The 24255-nt window shown below is 45.4% G+C and overlaps 1 protein-coding gene across 1 annotated transcript in view; it reads left to right on the top strand.

Annotated features, from left to right (window-relative positions):
• Positions 1 to 6684: 6684 nt before the first annotated feature.
• LOC135516949 (coiled-coil domain-containing protein 191-like) overlaps positions 6685 to 24255 on the top strand; it is a 31185-nt gene continuing 13614 nt past the window's right edge. Inside the window, exons 1-12 of the mRNA XM_064941009.1 lie at positions 6685 to 6813; positions 6914 to 7066; positions 7213 to 7394; positions 7575 to 7798; positions 7987 to 8140; positions 8213 to 8403; positions 8744 to 8996; positions 9869 to 10001; positions 18263 to 18563; positions 19081 to 19172; positions 22249 to 22331; positions 22544 to 22645. Of these exons, the coding sequence (XP_064797081.1) occupies positions 6687 to 6813; positions 6914 to 7066; positions 7213 to 7394; positions 7575 to 7798; positions 7987 to 8140; positions 8213 to 8403; positions 8744 to 8996; positions 9869 to 10001; positions 18263 to 18563; positions 19081 to 19172; positions 22249 to 22331; positions 22544 to 22645 (1995 nt within the window). The 5' untranslated portion in view covers positions 6685 to 6686. The remainder of the gene's footprint in view (positions 6814 to 6913; positions 7067 to 7212; positions 7395 to 7574; positions 7799 to 7986; positions 8141 to 8212; positions 8404 to 8743; positions 8997 to 9868; positions 10002 to 18262; positions 18564 to 19080; positions 19173 to 22248; positions 22332 to 22543; positions 22646 to 24255) is intronic.

Here is a 24255-nt window from a genome sequence, read left to right on the forward strand (position 1 = left end):
CTAGTGCTATGAGTAGTTAATATAAATTATGTAGCAAGTAAAATTGTATTCCTCTGTATTAATTAGGTAATAAGTGGCAGCTAATTTGGCGTCAGAAATGGCATACTCACATAACCCTGATATTTTTCGCTGGAAAAGAGTTACTAAGACTAAAAAACCCACTGCAGATAAGGTACGGTGTTATTGTCAATATACTGTATGTGTGTGTCTAGGTGAGTGAGAGAGAAGTTTGCCGTTTAATTTGCTACCTTTGACAGGTATGAGGTAAAGTAAAATATTGTTGAGTGTCACCTAAAATTAAAGTGACGCAAAAATCATTAATTGATTACCTCGAACTGATTTTTCAATGCATGATCAAACACTGCATAACTGCAAACAAAACTTTTAAAGGCCTGGTGCAGTCAAAAACATGATTTGCCTTTATTACATTTTTTTGTTTTTGATTTCCTGCCCCTTTTTACGTGATATCCAATTGCGATCTTGTCGCATCACTGCAACTCCCCAACGGGCTCCATAGACGCTAAGGTCAAGTCATGCCTCCTCTGAAACATGACCCGCCACACCGTCCTTCTTAACACCAGCCCTTCTTAACCTGGAAGCCAGACAACCAAAGTCAGCCTGCTGGCTCCAGTTATGCTAATGCCATTTTAGTGTAAGCTGTTTAAAAAGACCGGCTGAAATTTCAGCTTGTTTTGTTGGCTTTGTTGGCTCTGATCAGGCCCTACACCCAAACAAGGGCACTGCGTTCATCCACCTCTGGCCTGCTCGCCTCCCTACCACTGAGGAAGTACAGTTCCCGCTCAGCCCAGTCAAAACTGTTCGCTGCTCTGGCCCCCCAATGGTGGAACAAACTCCCTCACGACGCCAGGACAGCGGAGTCAATCACCACCTTCCGGAGACACCTGAAACCCCACCTCTTCAAGGAATACCTAGGATAGGATAAAGCAATCCTTCTCAGACCCCCCCTTAAATGATTTAGATTCACTATTGTAAAGTGGCTGTTCCACTGATGTCAGAAGGTGAATTCACCAATTTGTAAGTCGCTCTGGATAAGAGCGTCTGCTAAATGACGTAAATGTAAATGACGTAAATGGGATGGAGTTTTGGCCTGCGTGGTGACATCACCAGGTGGCAAATTATTTAATAGACCAATAAGAAAGAGAGTTCCAAGCTTCTCTGCCATTAACAGCTTATTTTCAATGTTCCCCTCTGCACTCAGACAGTCCAAGCTAAATTTTTACTTGAGAAATTGCTCTTTGCTCAGAAGCAATTTTTTAATTGAATTTTTATCATTTTAATTGAAAACAATCACAGCAAGGTATTTAATAATTGTTACCCAGAAATGATGTAATATTGAGATAAAAACAGCTGTGTTGGACCTTTAAATATATTCAACTGTATCATATTTTCTGTCTCCATCTCTCAGACATTTCCTTATTGGAAGAAACCTATCGAGATGGGTTAACCATTATAAAAGTGCCCTCAAAGCTATCTTTAAAAAAAAAGTGGGGCTTCAGAATGTATGGATTTATACATCCCAGTGACTGGAGAAGGCTGAAGACGCCCTTACAGTTTAAAATGGCCTTTTTGATATCGTGACTTGACTTTAATTAACATGAATCTGAAGACTGTTATTTAGCTAATTAACTATGTTTAATTGTTACCCAATTAAATTAATCATGTAACAATTAACTCATTAGGATCTGGGGCACAACGAGAATGATTCTTTAAAGAGTTACCATCCCCCAAATTAAACTCAAAGATCTTTACCTATCACATCTATAAAATGTCAACTTATTAATCATAACCTCGTATCATATCCGCATTCTGAACAGTCGTAACATCCATGCATCTGCAAAAATCTGAGCACCGGTTATTGACTGAAGACGTAATACGCTGAAAACAGGTCCCTAGCGGAATGACGGCAACATGGCTGCTTGTTAAAGAAGAGATGAAGAGGGAGAGGGTCAGAGACACTTACCATTGGTACATTCAGAAACTACTTTCCCCTACAGTAACCATATACTTTGCACACGAACCGCCGCCCGCTTTAAGTAAGAAATCATGAATGTATTTACGTGAAATGCCTGAATTCGCCGGAGATCTCCTTGGAAAGGGGGTTGGGCCTTTTTTGCGGCATGCTTGTAAGGCTCTGATTGTCTGAAATGGTTCCAAAAAGTCTTCTACTGTTGTCCTTCTCTGTAGTTGGCTCGTATCCAGTGACTTGTCGTGTAGTCCTGAACAGAACTATAGAGTTAATTTTCCTTCCATTCGCTCTTGAATATGCTTCTTTGAAGATAGGCTAGCCAGCCGTATCGATGGTTCCCCAGTGGTTTGATGAGAGTAGCATAATACAATGGTTTGACCAGAGTAACAGGATGGTCCTACTTAAATTCACTTTCGAAGATACTTTACTTGGGAGAGCTAATCAGCCATACCAGTGATTTTTCGGGAGGTAATTTTATCGTCTCCACCTCGTGTTGAGATTCAAAGTTCAATCTGTTTTAAACGTGCAGCTGCCCATTCACACTTTTCTGGTCCAATGTGTTTTTTCCTTAGCCCATCATTTATACCTTGCCGACAGAGATGGCCGCCTCGCTTCGCGTTCCTAGGAAACTGCAGTATATTTTTTTTACGTGTTATTTCTTACATTGGTACCCCAGGTAATCTTAGGTTTTATGACATACAGTCGGGAGGAACTACTGGATATAAGAGCAACGTCAACTCACCATCATTACGCCCAGGAATACGACTTTCTCGAAGCGGATCCTCTGTTTTGTCCACCACCCAGGACAATGGATCGGATCCCAGCCGGCGAACCAAAACAACGTCGCCGTAAAAGGGGCAGACGAAGCGGTCTTCTGGTCATGCTCCTGAGACGGGCAAATCGCTCACCGCTCCTGAACATACTACTCGCCAATATCGAGTCTCTTGACAACAAGGTTGATGAAATCCGAGCAAGGGTAGCATTCCAGAGAAACAAAAGAGACTAACGTTCTTTGCTCCACGGAAATATGGCTCACTCGAGACACGCTATCGGAGGTGGTACAGCCAGCTGGTTTCTTCATGCATCGCGCAGACAGAAATAAGCATCTTGCTGGTAAGAAGAGGGCGGGGGGGTATGCCTTATGATTAACGAGACGTGGTGTGATCATAACATACAGGAACTCAAGTCCTTCTGTTCACCTGACTTAGAATTCCTCACAATCAAATGTCGACTGCATCATCTACCAAGAGAATTCTCTTCCATTATAATCACAGCCGCATATATTCCCTCCCAAGCAGACACAGCGATGGCCCTGAACAAACTTTATTTGACTCTATGTAAACTGGAAACCAGATATCTTGAGGCTGCATTCATTGTAGCTGGGGATTTTAACAAGGCTAATCTGAAAACAAGACTCCCTAAATTCTATCAGCATATCGATTGTGCTACCAGGGCTGGTAAAACCCTGGATCATTGTTATTCTATCTTCCGCAACGCATATAAGGACCTCCCCCGCCCTCCTTTCAGAAAAGCTGACCATGACTCCATGTTGTTGCTTCCAGCCTATAGACTAAAACAGGAAGATCCCGCTCTCAATTCTGTTCAACGCTGGCCCGACCAATCTGATTCCACGTTTCAAGATTGCTTCTATCACGTGGATTGGGATATGTTCCACATTGCGTCAAACAACAACTTTGACGAATACGCTGATTTGGTGAGCAAGTTTATTAGCAAGTGCATCGGCGATGTCGTACCCACAGCAAATACTAAAACATTCCCCAACCAGAAACCGTGGATTGATGGCAGCATTCGCGCGAGCCACTGCTTTTAACCAGGGCAAGGTGACCGGAAACATGACCGAATACAAACAGTGTAGCTATTCCCTCTTCAAGGCAATCAAACAAGCTAAGCGTCCGTTTAGAGACAAAGTAGAGTCGCAATTCAACGGTTCAGACACAAGAGGTATGTGGCAGGGTCTACAGTCAATCACGGATTACAAAAAGAAAACCAGCCCCGTCGCGGACCAGGATGTCTTGCTCTCAGACAGACTAAACAACTTCTTTGCTCGCTTTGAGGACAATACAGTGCCACTGACACGGCCAACTACCTATACCTGCGGACTCTCCTTCACTGCAGCCGACGTGAGTAAAACATTTAAACGTGTTAACTCTCGCAAGGCTGCAGGCCCAGACGGTATCCCCAGCCGCGTCCTCAGAGCATGCGCAGACCAGCTGGCTGGTGTGTTTACGGACATATTCAATCAATCCTTATCCCAGTCTGCTGTTCCCACGTGCTTCAAGAGGGCCACCATTGTTCCTGTTCCCAAGAAAGCTAAGGTAACTGAGCTAAACGACTACCCCGTAGCACTCACTTCCATCATCATGAAGTGCTTTGAGAGACTTGTCAAGGGCCATATCACCTCCACCCTACCTGACACCCTAGACCCACTCCAATTTGCTTACCGCCCCAATAGGTCCACAGACGACGCAAACACAACCACACTGCCCTAACCCATCTGGACAAGAGGAATACCTATGTGAGAATGCTGTTCATCGACTACAGCTCAGCATTTAACACCATAGTACCCTCCAAACTCGTCATCAAGCTCAACACCATGGGTCTCGACCCCGCCCTGTGCAACTGGGTACTGGACTTCCTGACGGGCCGCCTCCAGGTGGTGAGGGTAGGTAACAAAACATCTCCACCCCGCTGATCCTCAACACTGGGGCCCCACAAGGGTGCGTTCTGAGCCCTCTGCTGTACTCCCTGTTCACCCACGACTGCGTGGCCATGCACGCTTTCAACTTAATCATCAAGTTTGCAGACGACACAACAGTGGTAGGCTTGATTACCAACAACGATGAGACGGCCTACAGGAAGGAAGTGAGGGCCCTCTGAGTGTGGTGTCAGGGAAGTAACCAAACACTCAACGTCAACAAAAGAGAGGATTTGATCGTGGACTTCAGGAAACAGCAAAGGGAGCACCCCCCCCTATCCACATCGACGGGACAGTAGTGGAGAGGGTAGTAAGTTTTAAGTTCCTCGGCGTACACATCACGGACAAACTGAATTGGTCCACCCACACAGAGAGCGTGGTGAAGAAAGCGCAGCAGCTTCTCTTCAACCTCAGGAGGCTGTAGAATTTTGGCTTGTCACCAAAGCACTCACAAACTTCTACAGATCCACAATCGAGAGCATCCTGTAAGGCTGTATCACCGCCTGGTACGGCAACTGCTCCGCCCACAACCGTAAGGCTCTCCAGAGGGTAGTGAGGTCTGCACAACGCATCACTGGGGGCAAACTACCTGCCCTCCAGGACACCTACACCACCCGATGTCAAAGGAAGGCCATAAAGATCATCAAGGACATCAACCACCCGAGCCACTGCCTGTTCACCCCGCCATCATTCAGAAGGCGAGGTCAATACAGGTGCATCAAAGCAGGGCCCGAGAGACTGAAAAACAGCTTCTATCTCAAGGCCATCAGACTGTTAAACAGCCACCACTAACATTGAGTGGCTGCTGCCAACATACTGACTCAACTCCAGCAACTTTAATAATGGAAACATTGATGTCAAAAAATGTATCACTAGCCACTTTAAACAATGCCACTTTTATATGTTTACATACCCTACATTACTCATCTCATATGTATACATGGTACTCGATACCATCTACTGCATCTTGCCTATGCTGTTCTGTACCATCACTCATTCATATATCTTTATGTACATATTCTTCATCCCTTTACACGTGTATGTCTAAGGTAGTTGTTGTGAAATTGTTAGGTTAGATTACTTGTTGGTTATTACTGCATTGTCGGAACTAGAAGCACAAGCATTTCGCTACACTTGCATTAACATCTGCTAACCATGTGTATGTGACAAATAAAATTTGATTTGATTCATAATTTTTCATATTACCTGCACAACACATAGTATGTAAACTTTATATATGTAGTGGGTATACCTTCAAAGTTACAGTATTTCCTTTTTAACATTTTTCATGACATCACAAAATGAGTGTTCTTTTGATCGCCTCTGACCATTCTCTACGTTATACGTTATACATTTTGTTCCAGTAGTTGCCTTTGAATGTGTTAATAGTTTCAGAGGGAAAAAGGTCTGTTGAGACAAAGCACATTCCTTTGGTGTATTTGGAGAGCGCAGGACTGGGTCTTCTCCCTTGATTTACAACAGGATGTGAGTTGTTAATCCCCACTAATTCTTTCCGTCCCCTCTACGGGTGAGAGGGGGTCTGATTGAAGTTATTCATTGCAAACCTGATCTGACCTGTTGTGATTCTCGTGGACAGTCATGACACGGAGATCCTCTGGTAGTGCTCAGGGTGACACAGGGATACTTGAATCACTCTTAGAAATAATCCTCAGACATTAGGCATTGGCTGGACTCTCTTGGTTTTACATCCACCGGTTAACCACTCTCACTGTCTGTGAAACGGTCTGAGCTCCTGCTCTTGTCATGATAAATAAGTCTCATTCTCTACAATAGCAGGTACAGCTCAATAATGTGGAGATCAACCAATGGATGAAGGTGAGAACTCTTTCTTTCACTTTGTCCATCTTTACCTCCTGAAACCAGAGATACACTGTTTGTGTGCAGAGGATATTATTCTGCTATATCTGTCTATAAGGCCATATGTATTCATGAGGTGTGCTTTTGTGTCCCCAGACAGTGGAAATGGCCTCAGACATTGCAGTGACTGAGGTTTTTTCCCTGAAGAAGCCCCATTCAGTGATAAGCAGTCAGTCAATGGCACTACACAGCACAGAGCAGCTGCTGGATCATGACCAAGCATATGGGGAAGGTAGGACACACACACACACACACACACACACACACACACACACACACACACACACACACACACACACACACCTTTTTTGTGACTCTTTTTTTTCCTGTAGCCCAGGCTCTTCTTAGTGATTGGATGAACAGCAAGTTGCGTCTGGAATTGGAGATGGAGGAAGAGGAGGATGTGATTGTCTCCCCTGAGAAGAACAGTCCAGAAGCCATGCCACCTGCCCAGCCTGTCTCCCTGGACTACAGCAACTTTGATGGTACAGAGACACTAACCTATACAACAACACACATTTAACTCTTAACTTCCATCTGACAATAAATGGTTCAGTTAATACATCATACCACAGTCAGTGGGTCCATAAGGACCAGATGAAATACAGTACACCCTCTGTCTCTTTCTCAGACCTGTATTCCCACCTTGCTGATGAAGAGGAGAGCTCAGCGGTTAACAACTTCCTTCAAGACCTCATGGAGCGGGAAGTGGTGGATTCTGGGATAGTGGAGGATCTGGCACTAGACTCTGAAGAGCGAGACAGGAGGATGAGGAGGGACCCGAGCCTCACCATGGAGGCACGTCACCGACAGGTACAGAACCAGAGAGATGTTACGCAGGATTGGACAGTCTCAGGATTCCCAAGAAGTTGAAAACATAGGGAGCCAAATGGAAGTCCCAGTGAATGGAAGTGAATTAAGCTGTTTACTACAACCTTCTGCTCTCTTTTATGACATCATCCACATCTAATTCCTCCTTTTTTCTCATTCCAGGTGCGTGAGAACCGTGCACGGCGGGACGCGGAGCGGGAGAGGTTGCACAGGGAAAGGGTGGCGCGGAGGCAGGCCAGGGAGGAGGCGCAGAGGAGGGAGCAGGGGGAGGAGAGGCGGAGGAGGCAGGAGGCACGCAGGCAGGAGGAGATGGTGCAGCAGGAGATGGTGCTACTGCGCCGCGAGACGGAGGAGAGGAGGAACCTGGAGCAACTAGCCAGGCAAATGTACAGTAACCATGGAAACAGCAAGACAAACAAAACCACACATTTACTTCCACACTCCTACAATCACCTGCATCACACCCATGCAATGAGCTCTTATTCAGAATGATGGGTCTCTAAAATAAGCCAATCCATTTGGAGCTAGGTCAGGACCCTGTAGGTGTGACTGTGTCTGGGTGTCTCCCCCACAGGGAGAGGGAGAGGATCGCTCGGAAGACGGCAGCTAAGAGCTCACTGGTACTCCAGTCAGGCCCTTCATTCTCTACTGCACAGAAACAACGTGACACTGAGAGACCACTCAGACTACAGCAAGTAGAGGTCAGGGTTCAGATGCACAACCTTAAGGTTAGTAGAAGGACAGAGTTCTGTTGGTGGTGTGTGCTTAGTGTCTGAACAACACATTGGTGTGTGTTTCAGTGTCTGCAGAGGCACTTCTCTGGCTGGTACTCAGTGCTGTTGGAGAGGAGGTTGCAGATGGGCAAGGCAGCAGCACTCTGTGATTGGAGGAGCCAGCTGAGGGCGTGGCGAGAATGGCGGACGTTGGTGTGGGCAGGGCGAGAGCAGCGGGAAGCGGAGAGAACAGAGGAGGAGTTACGGACCCAGAAAAGGTAAGCACAGAATGGAGTCTGTCCCAACATTACAATCTGCATACTTTATTTAGCTTGTCTGGTGTTCTGGGAGGGTGAAGTTTTATGTTTCGCACTTTGGTTCAAAAAGTGAAAACTATACCTAACTGGCGCGCAGGCTGAATTTAATATTAACACAGAATCTGACTTCTGAACATTGAGGAAGAAAAAGTAGACAGTTTTAAATCAGGTAATTTGTTTTGCCTTGCCAAGTAAACAGGTGCCTGTAAGCACCTGGTGAAGATGATTAGCAAATCTGGCCCTCAAACTCATCACAGTCACACCAGGTGTTTTGTCTCTAATAGTGCGTAATCCCTCGTAGACGCTGCCAGGTGGCGATGGTGAGTGACCGGAGGCGTTTGCTAAGACGATGCCTCAGTGATTGGCGGCTGTGGTGTCGGGTGGAGAGAGAACGCCGTGAGCTGTTTTCACAGCAGCAAGAGACGCGGCGCAAGATGGCCGCCCTGATTAATGCCGTGGCAACTGGGAAACTCAAGATGATGGAGGAGACGCATACTCCTGAGCCAATCACTGCCCTACCTGAGCCTTCTGGCCAATCAGAAACCGTAGAACTGGTGAGTGACACTTGTAGAGCCCTCCCACTGAGGAAAGTCAACACAAACAAAGTATAGGCATAGCTACGTAGGAGGACACAGGCAAAATGACAGATACAGATTCAGACTCACACACACACACACACAGTGTTGTCTGCCCATTGGATATACATTTGCTGGAGTGTATCACAGTACAGACAGAAGCCCGAAGGTGGTAACGATCTGTAGTCATAAATTAAATATTAGCTATAGCTTAATTCTGCAATGGTAAAATGAATCTGCAAGGCAATAAAATGTGCTTTTGTATTCATTTGGTGAAAGTCATGCATTAGTCTATCAGTATCTACTGAATAAACAAGTTCTGTTTCAGAGTTCCTCTCCTCGCATGAGTTGGCCTGTACTTTTCTCTCTGGGAGTTGATTAAATATTCACAACACTGCAAGGTTTGCTTTCTCCTCAGAGAGAGAGAGAGAGAGAGAGAGAGAGAGAATATAAATGAAAATGAATAGTGGAATAGAGCTTGAGGAAAAGGAGAGGGGAACTTCTATCTAGATCAGGGGTGTCAAACTCATTTTGCCATGCCGCATTTGGTCTTCACTGAGGTACAGAGGGCCGCACATAAAATTGGTTATAATATTTCCTTGACATCAAAATGTCTTAAAATTAGTCCCATTACCCTGACTGTCAAGCATTCGTTAGATGACTGTTAGAAGAGACTATAAATGTAGGTCATTATCATTTCTATACAGTTTAAATGTCATTTTATCTGTTTCAATGTTAATTGAGATTGTTTTTCCCAAGAAAAACAGTATTTGTATATTTTCATTATCAACTTCATCCCATTTCCCCTATTTCCATGTGACCTGTACACTTCACAATTCCTGTCTCTGCAGAAAGGTCAGCCAGGGTCACAACCTGCCGGCCCCACCCCCTCTCCTGCCTGTCAAGGGGACGGACCGCTGGGGGCTGTGGTCCTGCACACCCTCCCCTGGCAGGTGACAAGGCGTAACGCGGCGCTGAGTGCAGGTGAGTGATCAAAGTAAATGTTTAAATATATTAGGGGAAACTCCTACCTACAGTTGAAGTCGGAAGTTTACATACACTTAGGTTGGAGTCAATAAACCTGTTTTTCATCCACTCCACACATTTATTGTTAACAAACTATTGTTTTGGCAAGTCGGTTAGGACATCTACTTTGTTCATGACAAGTAATTTTTCCAAAAATTGTTTACAGACAGATTATTTAACTTATAATTCACTGTATTACTATTCCAGTGGGTCAGAAGTTTACATACACATACAAGTTGACTGTGCCTATAAACAGCCTGGAAAATTCCAGAAAATTGTCATGGCTTTAGAAGCTTCTGATAGGCTAATTGACATAATTTGAGTCAATTGGAGGTGTACCTGTGGATGTATTTCAAGGCCTACCTTCAGGACTACCGACGTAATCTGCCCAAGGTTTTTTTTCAACTCTCTCTTCCGTCGCGACGTCCCCTGAATGCCCATAATGCCCAGACGCGACCTGCTAGCTGTCTAGAGCATATCGGACTGTTAGCTGAAGAGGCCCATCGGACAAGTTCTTTGGCCAATATACCTATTTTGCCAATTGGCCTGGACCCTTTTACCACACAGGGCCCTGCTGATCCTTCACGACTGATCCTTCACGACTTCTTACGTCGCAACGTCCCTCTAAGGCACTTATGCTAACTTGCTATTCCCAGCCCGCTAGCTGTCTGAATTGCCGTGTCTCCAGCCCGCCGAGCTATTCACAGGATCCCTATGATCACTCGGCTATGCATGCCTCTCCCTAATGTCAATATGCCTTGTCCATTGCTGTTTTGGTTAGTGATTATTGCCTTATTTCACTGTAGAGCCTCTAGCCCTGCTCAATATGACTTAGCTAACCCTTTAGTTCCACCTCCCACACATGCGGTGACATCACCTGGTTTAAATGATGTTTCTAGAGACAATATCTCTCTAATCGTCACTCAATGCATAGGTTTCCCTCCACTGTATTCACATCCTACCATACCTTTGTCTGTACATTATGCCTTGAATCTATTCTACCGTGCCCAGAAACATGCTCCTTTTACTCTCTGTTCCAAACGTACTAGACGACCAGTTCTTATAGCCTTTAGCTGTACCCTTATCCTACTCCTCCTCTGTTCCTCCGGTAATCCAGGCCCTGCAGTGCCTAGCTCCACTCCCATTCCCCAGGCGCTCTCATTTGTTGACTTCTGTAACCGTAATAGCCTTGGTTTCATGCATGTTACATTAGAAGCCTCCCTAAATTTGTTTTAAGCACTGCTTTAGCACACTCTGCCAACCCGGATGTCCTAGCCGTGTCTGAATCCTTAGGAAGACCACCAAAACCCCTGAAATTTCCATCCATCCCTAACTATAACATTTTCCGACAAGATAGAACTGGGGGGCGGAGTTGCAATCTACTGCAGAGACAGCCTGCAGAGTTCTCACTTACTATCCAGGTCTGTGCCCAAACAACTTGAGCTTCTACCTTAAAAAAATCCACCTTTCCAGAAACAAGTCTCTCACCATATGTGAATTGATTGCCCCCCATCTATCTTCAGAGCTTGTGCTGTTAGGTGACCTGAACTGGGATATGCTTAACACCATAGCCATCCTACAATCTAAGCACTATGCCCTCACTCTCATACAAATTATCAATGAACCTACCAGGTACAACCCTAAATCCGTAAACACGAGCACCCTCATAGATATCCTCCTAACCAACCTGCCCTCCAAATACACCTCTGCTGTCTTCAACCAGGATCTCAGCGATCACTGCCTCATTGTCTGCGTCTGTAATGGGTCTGCGGTCAAACGACCACCGCTCATTACTGTCAAATGCTCCCTAAAACACTTCAGCGAGCATGCCTTTCTAATCGACCTGGCCCGGGTATCCTTGAATGATATTGACCTCATGTCTGGTTATTCTTTAAAAGTGCTTTCCTCACCAACTTAAATAAGCATGCCCCTTTCAAAAAGATGTAGAACCAGGAACAGATATAGCCCTTGGTTCACTCCAGACCTGACTGCCCTTGGACAAAAACATCCTGTGGCGTACTGCATTAGCATCGAATTGCCCCCGCGTTATGCAACTTTTCAGGGAATTTAGGAACCACTATACACAGGCAGTTAGGAAAGCAAAGGCTAGCTTTTTTTAAACAGAAATTTGCATCCTGTAGAAAAAACTCCAAAACGTTCTGGGACACTGTAAAGCCCATGGAGAATAAGAGCACCTCCTCCCAGCTGCCCACTACACTGAGGCTAGGAAACACTGTGACCACTGATAAATCCGCGATAATTGAGAATTTCAACAATTTGCTTTCCACCTGGCTACCCCTATCCCGGTCAACAGCCCTGCACCCCCCACAGCAACTTGCCCAAGTCTCCCCCATTTCTAATCACCCAAATCCAGATAGCTGATGTTCTGAAAGAGCTGCAAAATCGAGACCCCTACAAATCAGCCGGGCTAGACAATCTGGACCCTCTCTTCCTAAAATTATCCGCTGAAATTGTTGCAACCCCTATTACTAGTCTGTTAGACTGCCTCGCCTGGTTCACCAACTACTTCTCAGACAGAGTTCAGTGTGTCAAATCGGTGGGCCTGTTGTCCGGACCTCTGGCAGTCTACGGGGGTGCCACAGGGTTCAGGCTGACTCTCTTCTCTGTATAGATCAATGATGTCGTTCTCGCTGCTGGTGATTCTCTGATCCACCTCTACGCAGACAACACCATACTGTATACTTCTGGCCCTTCTTTGGACACTGTTAACTAACCTCCAGATGAGATTATATTGCCATACAACTCTTCTTCCGTGGCCTCCAACTGCTCTTAAATGCAAGTAAAACTAAATGCATGCTTTTCAACCAATCGCTGCCCACACCTGCCCGCCCGTCCAGCATCACTACTCTGGACGGTTCTGACTTAGAATATGTGGACAACTACAAATACCTAGGTGTCTGGTTAGACTGCAAACTCTCCTTCCAGACTCACATTAAGCATCTCCAATCCAAAATTAAATCTAGAATCGGCTTCATATTTCGCAACAAAGCATCCTTTACTCATGCTGCCAAACATACCCTCATAAAACGGACTATCCTAACGATCCTCGAGTTCGGCAATGTCGTTTACAAAATAGCCTCCAACACTCTACTCAGCAAATTTGATGCAGTCTGTCACAGTGCCATCCGTTTTGTCACCAAAGTCTCATATACTCCCCACCACTTTGACCTGTATGCTCTCGTCGGCTGGCCCTCGCTTCATATTCGTCGCCAAACCCACTGGCTCCTGGTCATCTTTAAGTCTTTGCTCTGTAAAGCCCCGCCTTGTCTCAGCTCACTGGTCACCATAGCAGCACCCACCTGTAGCACGCGCTCCAGCAAGTACTGGTCACCCCCAAAGCCAATTCCTACTTTGGTGTCACGTACGTTGTAACGAGGAGACCAAGGCGCAGCGTGATGAAAATACATTCCTCTTTATTAAAGGAAGAACACGAATAACACTTAAACAAACTAAACAAAACAACAAAATGAATGTGAAGCTATATAACACGAGTGCTGAAACAGGCAACTACACATAGACAATAACCCACAAAATACACAAGGAATATGGCTACCTAAATATGGCCCCCATCAGAGACAACGATAAACAGCTGCCTCTGAGAACCAATCTCGGCAACCATAGTCACACACTGACCTAACCAAAATAATAATGAGTCCACCAAAGGTGCGGACTCCCGGCTGCAACCCTAAACATATATGGGAGGGTCTGGGTGGGCATCTAACCTTGGTGGCGGCTTACGTTCTGGACCCCCTTCTTTACACTGAGGGCGGGAGACCGTCGCTGGAGGTTCCGGTCTGTGGCCCGTCGTTGGAGGTTCCGGTCTGTGGCCCGTCGTTGGAGGTTCCGGTCTGTGGCCCGTCGTTGGAGGTTCCGGTCTGTGGCCCGTCGTTGGAGGTTCCGGTCTGTGGCCCGTCGTTGGAGGTTCCGGTCTGTGGCCCGTCGTTGGCGGTTCCGGTCTGTGGCCCGTCGTTGGAGGTTCCGGTCTGTGGCCCGTCGTTGGAGGTTCCGGTCTGTGGCCCGTTGTTGGCGGTTCCGGTCTGTGGCCCGTCGTTGGCGGTTCCGGTCTGTGGCCCGTCGTTGGAGGCTCCGAACTGGGTACTGTCGCCGGACGCTCTGGACTGGCGAGGCGCACTGTAGGCCTGGTGCGTGGTGCCGGCACTGGTGGTCCAGGGCTGGGTACACGCACCTCAGGGCGAGTGCGAGGAACAGGGAGTACTGGACCCCGGAGGCGCACTGGAGGCCTGGTGCGTGGTCCCGGAACCGGTGGTACCGGGCTGGGGACACGCACCTCAGGACGAGTGCGGGGAGGAGGAACAGAACGTACTGGGCTCTGGAGGCGCACGGGAAGCCTGGTGCTTGGTGTTGGCACTGATGGTACAGGGCTGGTGACACGCACCTCAGGGTGAGTGCGGGGCGCTGGCACAGGACACACTGGGCTGTGCAAACTCACCGGAGACACAGTACGCAGAGTCGGCGCAGGATATCCTGGTCCAAGGAGGTATACTGGAGACCAGGAGCGCTGAGCCGGCACCCCCCTTCCAGGCTGGATGCTCATTCTAGCCCGGCGAGGAGCTGGAATAGAGCGCACCGGGCTTTAATAGCGCACTGGAGACACTGTGCGCATCTCTGCATAACAAGGTGCCTGACCAGTTACACGCTCCCCACGGTAAGCACAAGGAGTTGGCTCAGGTCTCCTACATGACTCAGCCAATCTCCTCGTGTGCCTCTCGGGCTTCCGTGTTAGCCGTGTACCCTCATATCGTCTCTGTTCCTCTATTCTCCTGTATTTCTCCTCGTAGTATCGCCGTTCCGCTTTCGCTGCCTCTAACTCCTCCTTAGGACGGCGATACTCTCCCGGCTGTGTCCAGGGTCCTGCTCCATCTAATACCTCCTCCCAGGTCCATTTCCCCATTAATCGCTGTTCCTCCTTTTCACGCTGCTTGGTCCTTTTTTGGTGGGTTATTCTGTCACGTACGTTGTAACAAGGAGACCAAGGCGCAGCGTGATGAAAATACATTCCTCTTTATTAAACGAAGAAAACGAATAACACTTAAACAAACTAAACAAAACAACAAAACGAATGTGAAGCTATATAACACGAGTGCTGAAACAGACAACTACACATAGACAATAGCCCACGAAATACCCAAGGAATATGGTTAACCTAAATATGGTCCCCAATGAGAGACAACGATAAACAGCTGCCTCTGATTGAGAACCAATCTAGGCAACCATAGACATAAAAACACCTAGACTAGAAACAACCCCATAAACATACAAAAATCCTAGACAGGACAAAGACACATACAGTGGGGCAAGAAAGTATTTAGTCAGCCACCAATTGTGCAAGTTCTCCCACTTAAAACGATGAGAGAGGCCTGTAATTTTCATCATAGGTACACTTCAACTATGACAGACAAAATGAGAAAAAAAATCCAGAAAATCACATTGTAGGATTTTTAATTTATTTATTTGCAAATTATGGTGGAAAATAAGTATTTGGTCAATAACAAAAGTTTATCTCAATACTTTGTTATATACCCTTTGTTGGCAATGACAGAGGTCAAACGTTTTCTGTAAGTCTTCACAAAGTTTTCACACACTGTTGCTGGTATTTTGGCCCATTCCTCCATGCAGATCTCCTCTAGAGCAGTGATGTTTTGGGGCTGTTGCTGGGCAACACGGACTTTCAACTCTCTCCAAAGATTTTCTATGGGGTTGAGATCTGGAGACTGGCTAGGCCACTCCAGGACCTTGAAATGCTTCTTACGAAGCCACTCCTTCGTTGCCCAGGCGGCGGTGTGTTTGGGATCATTGTCATGCTGAAAGACCCAGCCACGTTTCATTTTCAATGCCCTTGCTGATGGAAGGAGGTTTTCACTCAAAATCTCACGATACATGGCCCCATTCATTCTTTCCTTTACACGGATCAGTCGTCCTGGTCCCTTTGCAGAAAAACAGCCCCAAAGCATGATGTTTCCACCCCCATGCTTCACAGTAGGTATGGTGTTCTTTGGATGCAACTCAGCATTCTTTGTCCTCCAAACACGAAAAGTTCTATTTTGGTTTCATCTGACTATATGACATTATGACATTCTTCCAATCTTCTTCTGGATCATCCAAATGCTCTCTAGCAAACTTCAGACGGGCTTGGACATGTACTGGCTTAAGCAGGGGGACACGTCTGGCACTGCAGGATTTGAGTCCCTGGTGGCATAGTGTGTTACTGATGGTAGGCTTTGTTATTTTGGTCCCAGCTCTCTGCAGGTCATTCACTAGGTCCCCGCCGTGTGGTTCTAGGATTTTTGCTCACCGTTCTTGTGATCATTTTGACCCCACAGGGTGAGATCTTGCGTGGAGCCCCAGATCGAGGGAGATTATCAGTGGTCTTGTATGTCTTCCATTTCCTAATAATTGCTCCCACAGTTGATTTCTTCAAACCAAGCTGCTTACCTATTGCAGATTCAGTCTTCCCAGCCTGGTGCAGGTCTAAAATGTTGTTTTTGGTGTCCTTTGACAGCTCTTTGGTCTTGGCCATAGTAGAGTTTGGAGTGTGACTGTTTGAGGTTGTGGACAGGTGTCTTTTATACTGATAACAAGTTCAAACAGGTGCCATTTATACAGGTAACGAGTGGAGGACAGAGGAGCCTCTTAAAGAAGAAGTTACAGGTCTGTGAGAGCCAGAAATCTTGCTTGTCTGTAGGTGACCAAGTACTTATTTTCCACCATAATTTGCAAATAAATTTATTAAAAATCCTACAATGTGATTTTCTGGATTTTTTTTTCTCATTTTGTCTGTCATCGTTGAAGTGTACCTATGATGAAAATTACAGGCCTCTTTCATCTTTTTAAGTGGGAGAACTTGCACAATTGGTGGCTGACTAAATACTAAATATTGGTGGCTGACCTAACCAAAATAATAAAGAAAACAAAGAATACTAAGGTCAGGGTGTGACATTTGGCCGCCTTTCCTTACAGTTCTCTGCTGCCAATGACTGGAACGAACTGCAAAAATCACTGAAGCTGGAAACTCATATCTCCCTCACTAATTTTAAGCACCAACTCACAGATCACTGCACCTGTACATAGCCCATCTGTAAATAGCCCATCCAACTACCTCATCCCCATACTGTTATTTATTTTGCTTCTTTGCACCCCAGTATCTCTACTTGCACACTCATCTTCTGCACATCTATCACTTCAGTGTTTAATTGCTATTTTGTAATTATTTCACCACTATGGCCTATTTATTGCCTTCCCTCCCTTATCCTACCTCATTTGCACACAATGTATAAATACTTTTTCTATTGTATTATTGACTGTATGTTTGTTTATTCCATGTGTAACTCTGTGTGGTTGTTTGTGTCACACTGCTTCGCTTTATCTTGGTCAGGTCGCAGTTGTAAATGAGAACATTTAAAGTGGAAAATGGTGTGGATAATATTGAAGCAACATCTCAAGACATCAAGCTTGGTCGCAAATGGGTCTTCCAAATGGACAATGACCCCAAGCATACTTCCAAAGTTGTGGCAAAATGGCTTAAGGACGACAAAGTCAAGGTATTGGAGTGGCCATCACAAAGCCCTGACCCAAATCCTATAGAAAATGTGTGGGCAGAACTGAAAAAGCGTGTGTGAGCAAGGAGGCCTACAATCCTGACTCAGTTTACACCTGCTCTGACAGGAGGAATGGGCAAAAATTCACCCAACTTATTATGGGAAACCTGTGGAAGGCAATTGAGTGTGTGTAAACTTCAGACTCACTAGAATGTGATGAAATAAATAAAAGCTGAAATAAATCATTCTCTCTACTATTATTCTGACATTTCACATTCTTAAAATAAAGTGGTGATGCTAACTGACCTAAGACAGGGAATTTTTACTAAATGTCAGGAATTGTGAAAAAATGAGTTTAAATGTATTTAGCTAAGGTGTATGTAAACTGTACATCTTAGTTAAGGGCAACTTGTCTGTCCTCTAGTTCTATCAAGCAGCGGTTGGAACCGAAACCATTTTCCAATAATTTGTTCTGAACAGAACCACTATTTTCTTTAGTTCCGTTCCAGTGTTCCAACCAAGGTAGTTAAAATATATATTGGTGAAAAGGGGAAACTTTAAATATCAGTGATTAGATTTCTACTTCCACAAAGGGTTAAAAATGTGCATCATTTCATGATAAAGTTATATTCTATTCAATAGGCGAGCTGAGGCGAGCACGGGAGAAGGGCGAGGTGGGCGATGGGGACAACAGTGTGGGTGCTGCCCCCCTGTCTCATACAGCAGCGGTGTGTGGGGGCCGGTTCGAGCATCGCCATGCCAGCCAGCAGCAGACCATTGCAGAGCAGAGGAAGCTCCTCAGGGACCAACAGGAGCAGATCGCACGCCTCCAGGAGGAGCAGAGCATGATGGGACTGAGGCAGGAGGTCCAGACAGCCACCCAGATCGCTGTCCCAGCATCCCCAAGGCCCAGAGGGATGACCTCTGACCCCAAAGAATCCAGGTTGGTCCCTCTTCACATTACCATGGGAACCCAGGTGAGGAGAAGAGGCGCACAGGTTGCCATTGTGGGGTGTGTCTGACCTTAGCCCAACGTTATACATCAGGTTAGGGCCAAGTAGGGCCTGTTTTTCCATCAATAACAAGGGTACAGGTAGTGCTCTAGTATCACTAAATTGATCACTAACATTTTGAAGCTGAGCCATTTGCGCCTGCTAGTCTTATCTAAGATCATAACATGGTGTCACAAGTGCTTCAACCTCGTCAAATATACGACAGGAGAGGTTATTTCACAAAGTTTAGTGTGATGAAATGTAGCAGAGCAGCCCAAGTGGAGCCGTTGCTATGGATACTCACCCACTCAGAGCCACCATGAGCAGAGTGAATACAGAGCAAGCAGTGTGCAGGGAGCGAGTGGGTGCAGGGCTGGTTGGGTCAGTCTGGTAAATTGGGAATAGAGTAGATCTATATTAGAGAGTGAATATTTAATGTGTGTTTCTGGGTGATATTCTGTGTTTCAGGGCTGGAAGAGTCGCTTGGGGGAACGATGGCCGTTTCTTGGCCTACAGGAAACCAGCTGTCCGTCAGCCCTGTCGTCATCCCACCGTCATGGGTCAGTCAGCACATTCACCTCCATGTTAAGCTCTGAGTAGAGCTAAACCACACACACACAGAAATAGTTTCCAGATGGTTGATCACACAATGGTCTGACTATGTTGTGGAGAATAATAGGAAAGAGGATAAAATGTATTTCATGTCCGTGAGTGGGATGTATAGAGCCGTAGATGTATAGAGCCGTAGATGTATAGAGCCGTAGATGTATAGAGCCGTAGATGTATAGTGCCGTAGATGTATAGAGCTGTAGCTAGCGTACATGGAGGAATAAAGAGTCTCTGTTACTCTGTTTGGCTGAAGTTTCCTATACATAGGAATAGAAGAGCCGTGGCGAGAGCAGGGGCAAGGCCTGTAGATACTCTCTCTCTCTCACACACACACACACACTCGGTTTCTTGCTCTGTCAAACACACATTCTCCTTTGGAACAATACACCACAAATGTACAGTGCATTCGGAAAGTATTCAAACCCCTTGACTTTCCCCATATTTTATTACGTTACAGCCTTATTCTAAAATTGATTAAATTGTTTATTCCCCCCTCACTTTACACACAATACCCCATAATGAAAAAGCAAAAACAGGGTTTTAGACATTTTTGCATATTTCTAAAAAATACAAAACTGTACCAGTCAAAAGTAGAGACACACCTACTTATTCCAGGGTTTCTCTTTATTTTTTACTATTTTCTACATTGTAGTATAATAGTGACAACATCAAATCTATGAAATAACACACATGGAATCACGTAGTAAACAAATCTAAATATATTTGAGATTCTTCAAAGTAGCCACCCTTTGCCTTGATGACAGCTTTGTACTCCTGGCATTCTCTCAACCAGCTTCATTTGAAATGCTTTTCCAACCGTCTTGAAGGATCTAAAATATAAAATATATTTTGGTTACTACATGATTCCATGTGTTAATTCATAGCATTGATGTCTTCACTATTATTCTACAATGTAGGAAAAACCCTTGAATGAATAGGTGTGTCCAAACTTTTCACTGATACTGTAAGTATTCAGACCCTTTACTCAGTACTTTGTTGAAGCACCTTTGGCAGCGATTTCAGTCTCGAGCCTTCTTTGGTATGATGCTATAATAAGCTTGGCATACCTGTGTTTGGGGAGTTTCTCCATACCTCTCTGCAGATAATCTCAAGCTCAGGTTGGACAGGGAGCGTCGCTGCTAAGCTATTTTCAGGTTTCTCTAGAGATGTTTGATCGGGTTCAAGTCCGGGCTCTGTCTGGGCCACTCAAGGACATTCAGAGACTTGTCCCGAAGCCACTCCTGCGTTGTCTTGGCTGTGTGCTTAGGGTTGTTGTCCTGTTAAAAGATGAACCTTTGCCCCAGTCTGAGGCCCCGAGCGCTCTGGAGCAGGTTTTCATCAAGGATCTCTTTGTACCTTTCCCTCAAACCTGAAAAACATCCCCACAGTATGAAGCTGCCACCACCATGCTTCACCATAGGGATGGTGCCAGGTTTCCTCTAGTTGTGACACATGTCATTTAGGCCAAATAGTTCAATCTTGGTTTCATCAGACCAGGGAATCTTGTTTCTCATGGTCTGAGAGTCTTTAGGTGCCTTTTGGCAAACTCCAAGCGGGCTGTCATGTCCTTTTAACTGAGGAGTGGCTTCCGTCTGGCCACTCTACAATAAAGGCCTGATTGGTGGAGTGCTGCAGAAATAGTTGTCATTCTGGACAGTTCTCCCATCTCCACAAAGGAACTCTGTAGGTCTGTCAGAGTGACCAACGGGTTCTTGGTCATCTCCCTGACCAAGGCCCTTCTCCCCTGATTGCTCAGTTTGGCCGGGTGGCCAGCTCTAGGACGAGTCTTGCTGTTTCCAAACTTCTTCCATTTAAGAATGAGGGAGGCCGGTGTGTTCTTGGGGACCTTCAATGCTGCATAAATGTTTTGGTACCCTTCCCCAATCTGTGCCTCGACACAATCCTGTCTCGGAGCTCTACGGGCAATTCCTTCAACCTCATGGCTTGGTTTTTTCTCTGACATGCACTGTCAACTGTGTGGCCTTATATAGACAGGTGTGTGCCTTTCCATTTAATTTAATTTACCACAGGTGGACTCCAATTAATTTGTAGAAACATCTCAAGGATGATCAATGGTGTCACACCCTGACCTTAGTTATCTATGTTTTATGAATTATTTTGGTTTAGTGGGTTATTATCTATGTGTAGTTGCCTGTCAGCACTGGTGTTGTATAGTTTCACGTTTGTTTAGTTTCTTTGTTAGTTTGTTTAGTGTTTATTTGTTAATTAAAAGAAGAATGTATGCTTATCACGCTGCGCCTTGGTCTCATCAATATGACGAACGTGACAGAATAACCCACCAAATAAGGACCAAGGAGCGTATGAATGATGAGCAGATATCCTGGTCCCCGGAGAAAGATGAGTGGAGGACATCCTGGACCTGGGAGGAGGTAATGGCAGGGGACAAGACCCTGCCATGGAAGCAGGTGGAGACAGCACAGGAGGAAAGGCGACGATACGAGGAGTGAAGGCGACCACAGAGGGGGGGGGCACTTGGAGCAGTCGGCGGAGCCGAGGAGTAAACCAGAGCCAGTCTGGGAGAAGGAGGAGGATTCGGAGAAAATGGAAAGGAGGAGGAGGAGGAACAAATGGAAACAGGATGCACCTGAGCTCAATTTCGAGTTTCATTGCAAAGTGTCTGACTACTTACATCAATAATGTATCTGTTTTTTATTTTTAATACATTTGCAGACATTTCTAAAAACCTGTTTTCACTTTGTCATTATGGGGTACCATGTGTAGATTGTGGGAAAAATAATTTAATCAATAAGGCATAACAAAATGTGCAAAAGGTCATGAGGTCTGAATACTTTCCGAATGCACTGTATGTACATTCGGAAAAAAGGTGCTATCTAGAACCAAAAAGGGTTCTTATGCTGTCCCCATAGGAGAACACTTTGAAGAACCCCTTTTGGTTTCAGGTAGGACCCTTTCCAAAGAGGGTTCTACAGTATATGGAACCCAAAATAGTTCTACCTGGAACCAAAAAGGTTCTCCTATTGGTCTCTCTCTCTCTCCCCTTCTCAGCCATGGAGGAACGTGCTCGTCAGCGAGCGGAGCGCAGGAGGGAGGTGGAGGAGCTGAAGAGAAAGAAGGAGGAGGAGAGGCTGGTGAGAAATGTTTAGGCCAGTGGGGGATATGGAATAGTTTGGTGTTGTTCAGATAGGTCAATAGAGGCTGGGAATTAGAGAGGCTATTGAAGTATATATAAAGTTACTGGGGACAATTAACCTGTTTGCAGGGGAGTGTGTGTGCAGTCCACTGGAGAGAGTCTGGGGAAGTGTGCTAGGAAGCATTACATTAAACTTTCTTCTCTTCTCAGGCCCAGCTGAAAACAGCAGTGAAGGAGAGGCAGAGGGAGGAGGAGGATGAGAAACGTAGAGCAGTGGAAAGGAGGAGGGAGGAGAAGAGACAAGAGAGAGAGGTGACGCAATGTTTACAGTAGAACTGTACTGGGGACAACTTTCAAGTTGAAAGGTGTATTTGAAAAAAAGCTTCCACTTCACTGAGAGTGTATTTAGGACTTTAGATCCTAGATCAGCACTCCTACTCTGTGACGCTTGATACATACGGACCCAGATATTATTTCTTGCCATCACAGGGACAGTACAGAAACACATACTGAACAAAAATATAAATGCAACATCTAAAGGGTTGGTCCCATGTTTCATGAGCTGAAATAAAAGGTCCCAAAAAGCTTTTCTCTAAAATGTTGCATTTCTCCTTTGCCAAGATAATTCATCCACCTAACAGGTGTGGCATATCAAGAAGCTGATTATACAGCATAATCATTACAAAGGTGCACCTTGTGCTGGGGGCAATAAAAGGCCACTTTAAAATGTGCAGTTTTGTCCCACAATGCCAGAGATGTCTCAAGTTGAGGGAGCGTGCAATTGGCATGCTGGCTACAGGAAGGTCTACCAGAGCTGTTGCCAGATAATTGAATGTTAATTTCTCTACCATAAGCTGCCTCCAACATCGTTTTAGAGAATTTTGCAGTACGGCCTCATAACCACAGAGCACTTGTAACCACGCCAGCCCAGGACCTCCACATCCAGCTTCTTCACTTGCGGGATCGTATGGTCGCAGCCACCCAGACAGCTGATGAAACTGAGGAGTATTTCTGTCTGTAGTAAAACCCTTTTGTGGGGAAAACCTCATTTTGATTGGCTGGGCCTGGCTCCCCAATGGGTGGGCCTGGTTTGCCTAGTCATGTAAAATCCAAAGATAAGGGCCTAATGAATTGATTTCAATTGACTGATTTCCTTAAATGAACTCTAACTCACTAAAATCATAGAAATGTTTGCATTTTATATTTTTGTTCGGTATATATACACATAGATGTCATTAACACGTATGCAATACATAATAATAACATAATATAACTTTAAACTTAAATGTCTGTCCCTTTTAATAGCTGGGCAACGGCACACATTTGAGCAAATAAACACCGGGTCTTCATTTGATTTTATTTTTTTTAAATGAATTGTTTACGAGGATACCATGAATTGTTTGAGGTTTAATGTTTGATTTGTTATGTTAAATAATTTAGCAATGACTTGAGAGAAGAGAGAAGAAAAAAAAGGAATCCTCAGTTTTTAATCGCTGGTAAGAAACTGCTAGCCATTGGCTGCTAACAGCTGAGAACTGCCAAGCACAAAAACAGTCAACAATTTAGGGAGGACAGACCCACAGAAATCATCCAATTGCCCTCTAGTGGTGAAAGTAATATCTGTCAAATCTAGTCAGATGAGAAAAATTATTCTGTCAAGGAAAATTACATTTTTTTCCCCGAAACAAAGACAAAAGTAATGTGACAGTAACCACATTTCCATCCAGTCTTTATGCAAGTCATAACGTATACATTTATAATGGGGCGGCAGGGTAGCCTAGTGGTTAGAGCGATGGACTAGCGACCGGCTAGTAACCGGCTAGCAACCGGAAGGTTGCCAGTTCAAACCACTGAGCTGACAAGCTACAAATCTGTCGTTCTGCCCCTGAACAGGCAGTTAACCCACTGTTCCTAGGCCGTCA

This window comes from Oncorhynchus masou, chromosome 28, assembly GCF_036934945.1.
Source record: "Oncorhynchus masou masou isolate Uvic2021 chromosome 28, UVic_Omas_1.1, whole genome shotgun sequence".
NCBI lineage: Eukaryota > Metazoa > Chordata > Actinopteri > Salmoniformes > Salmonidae > Oncorhynchus > Oncorhynchus masou.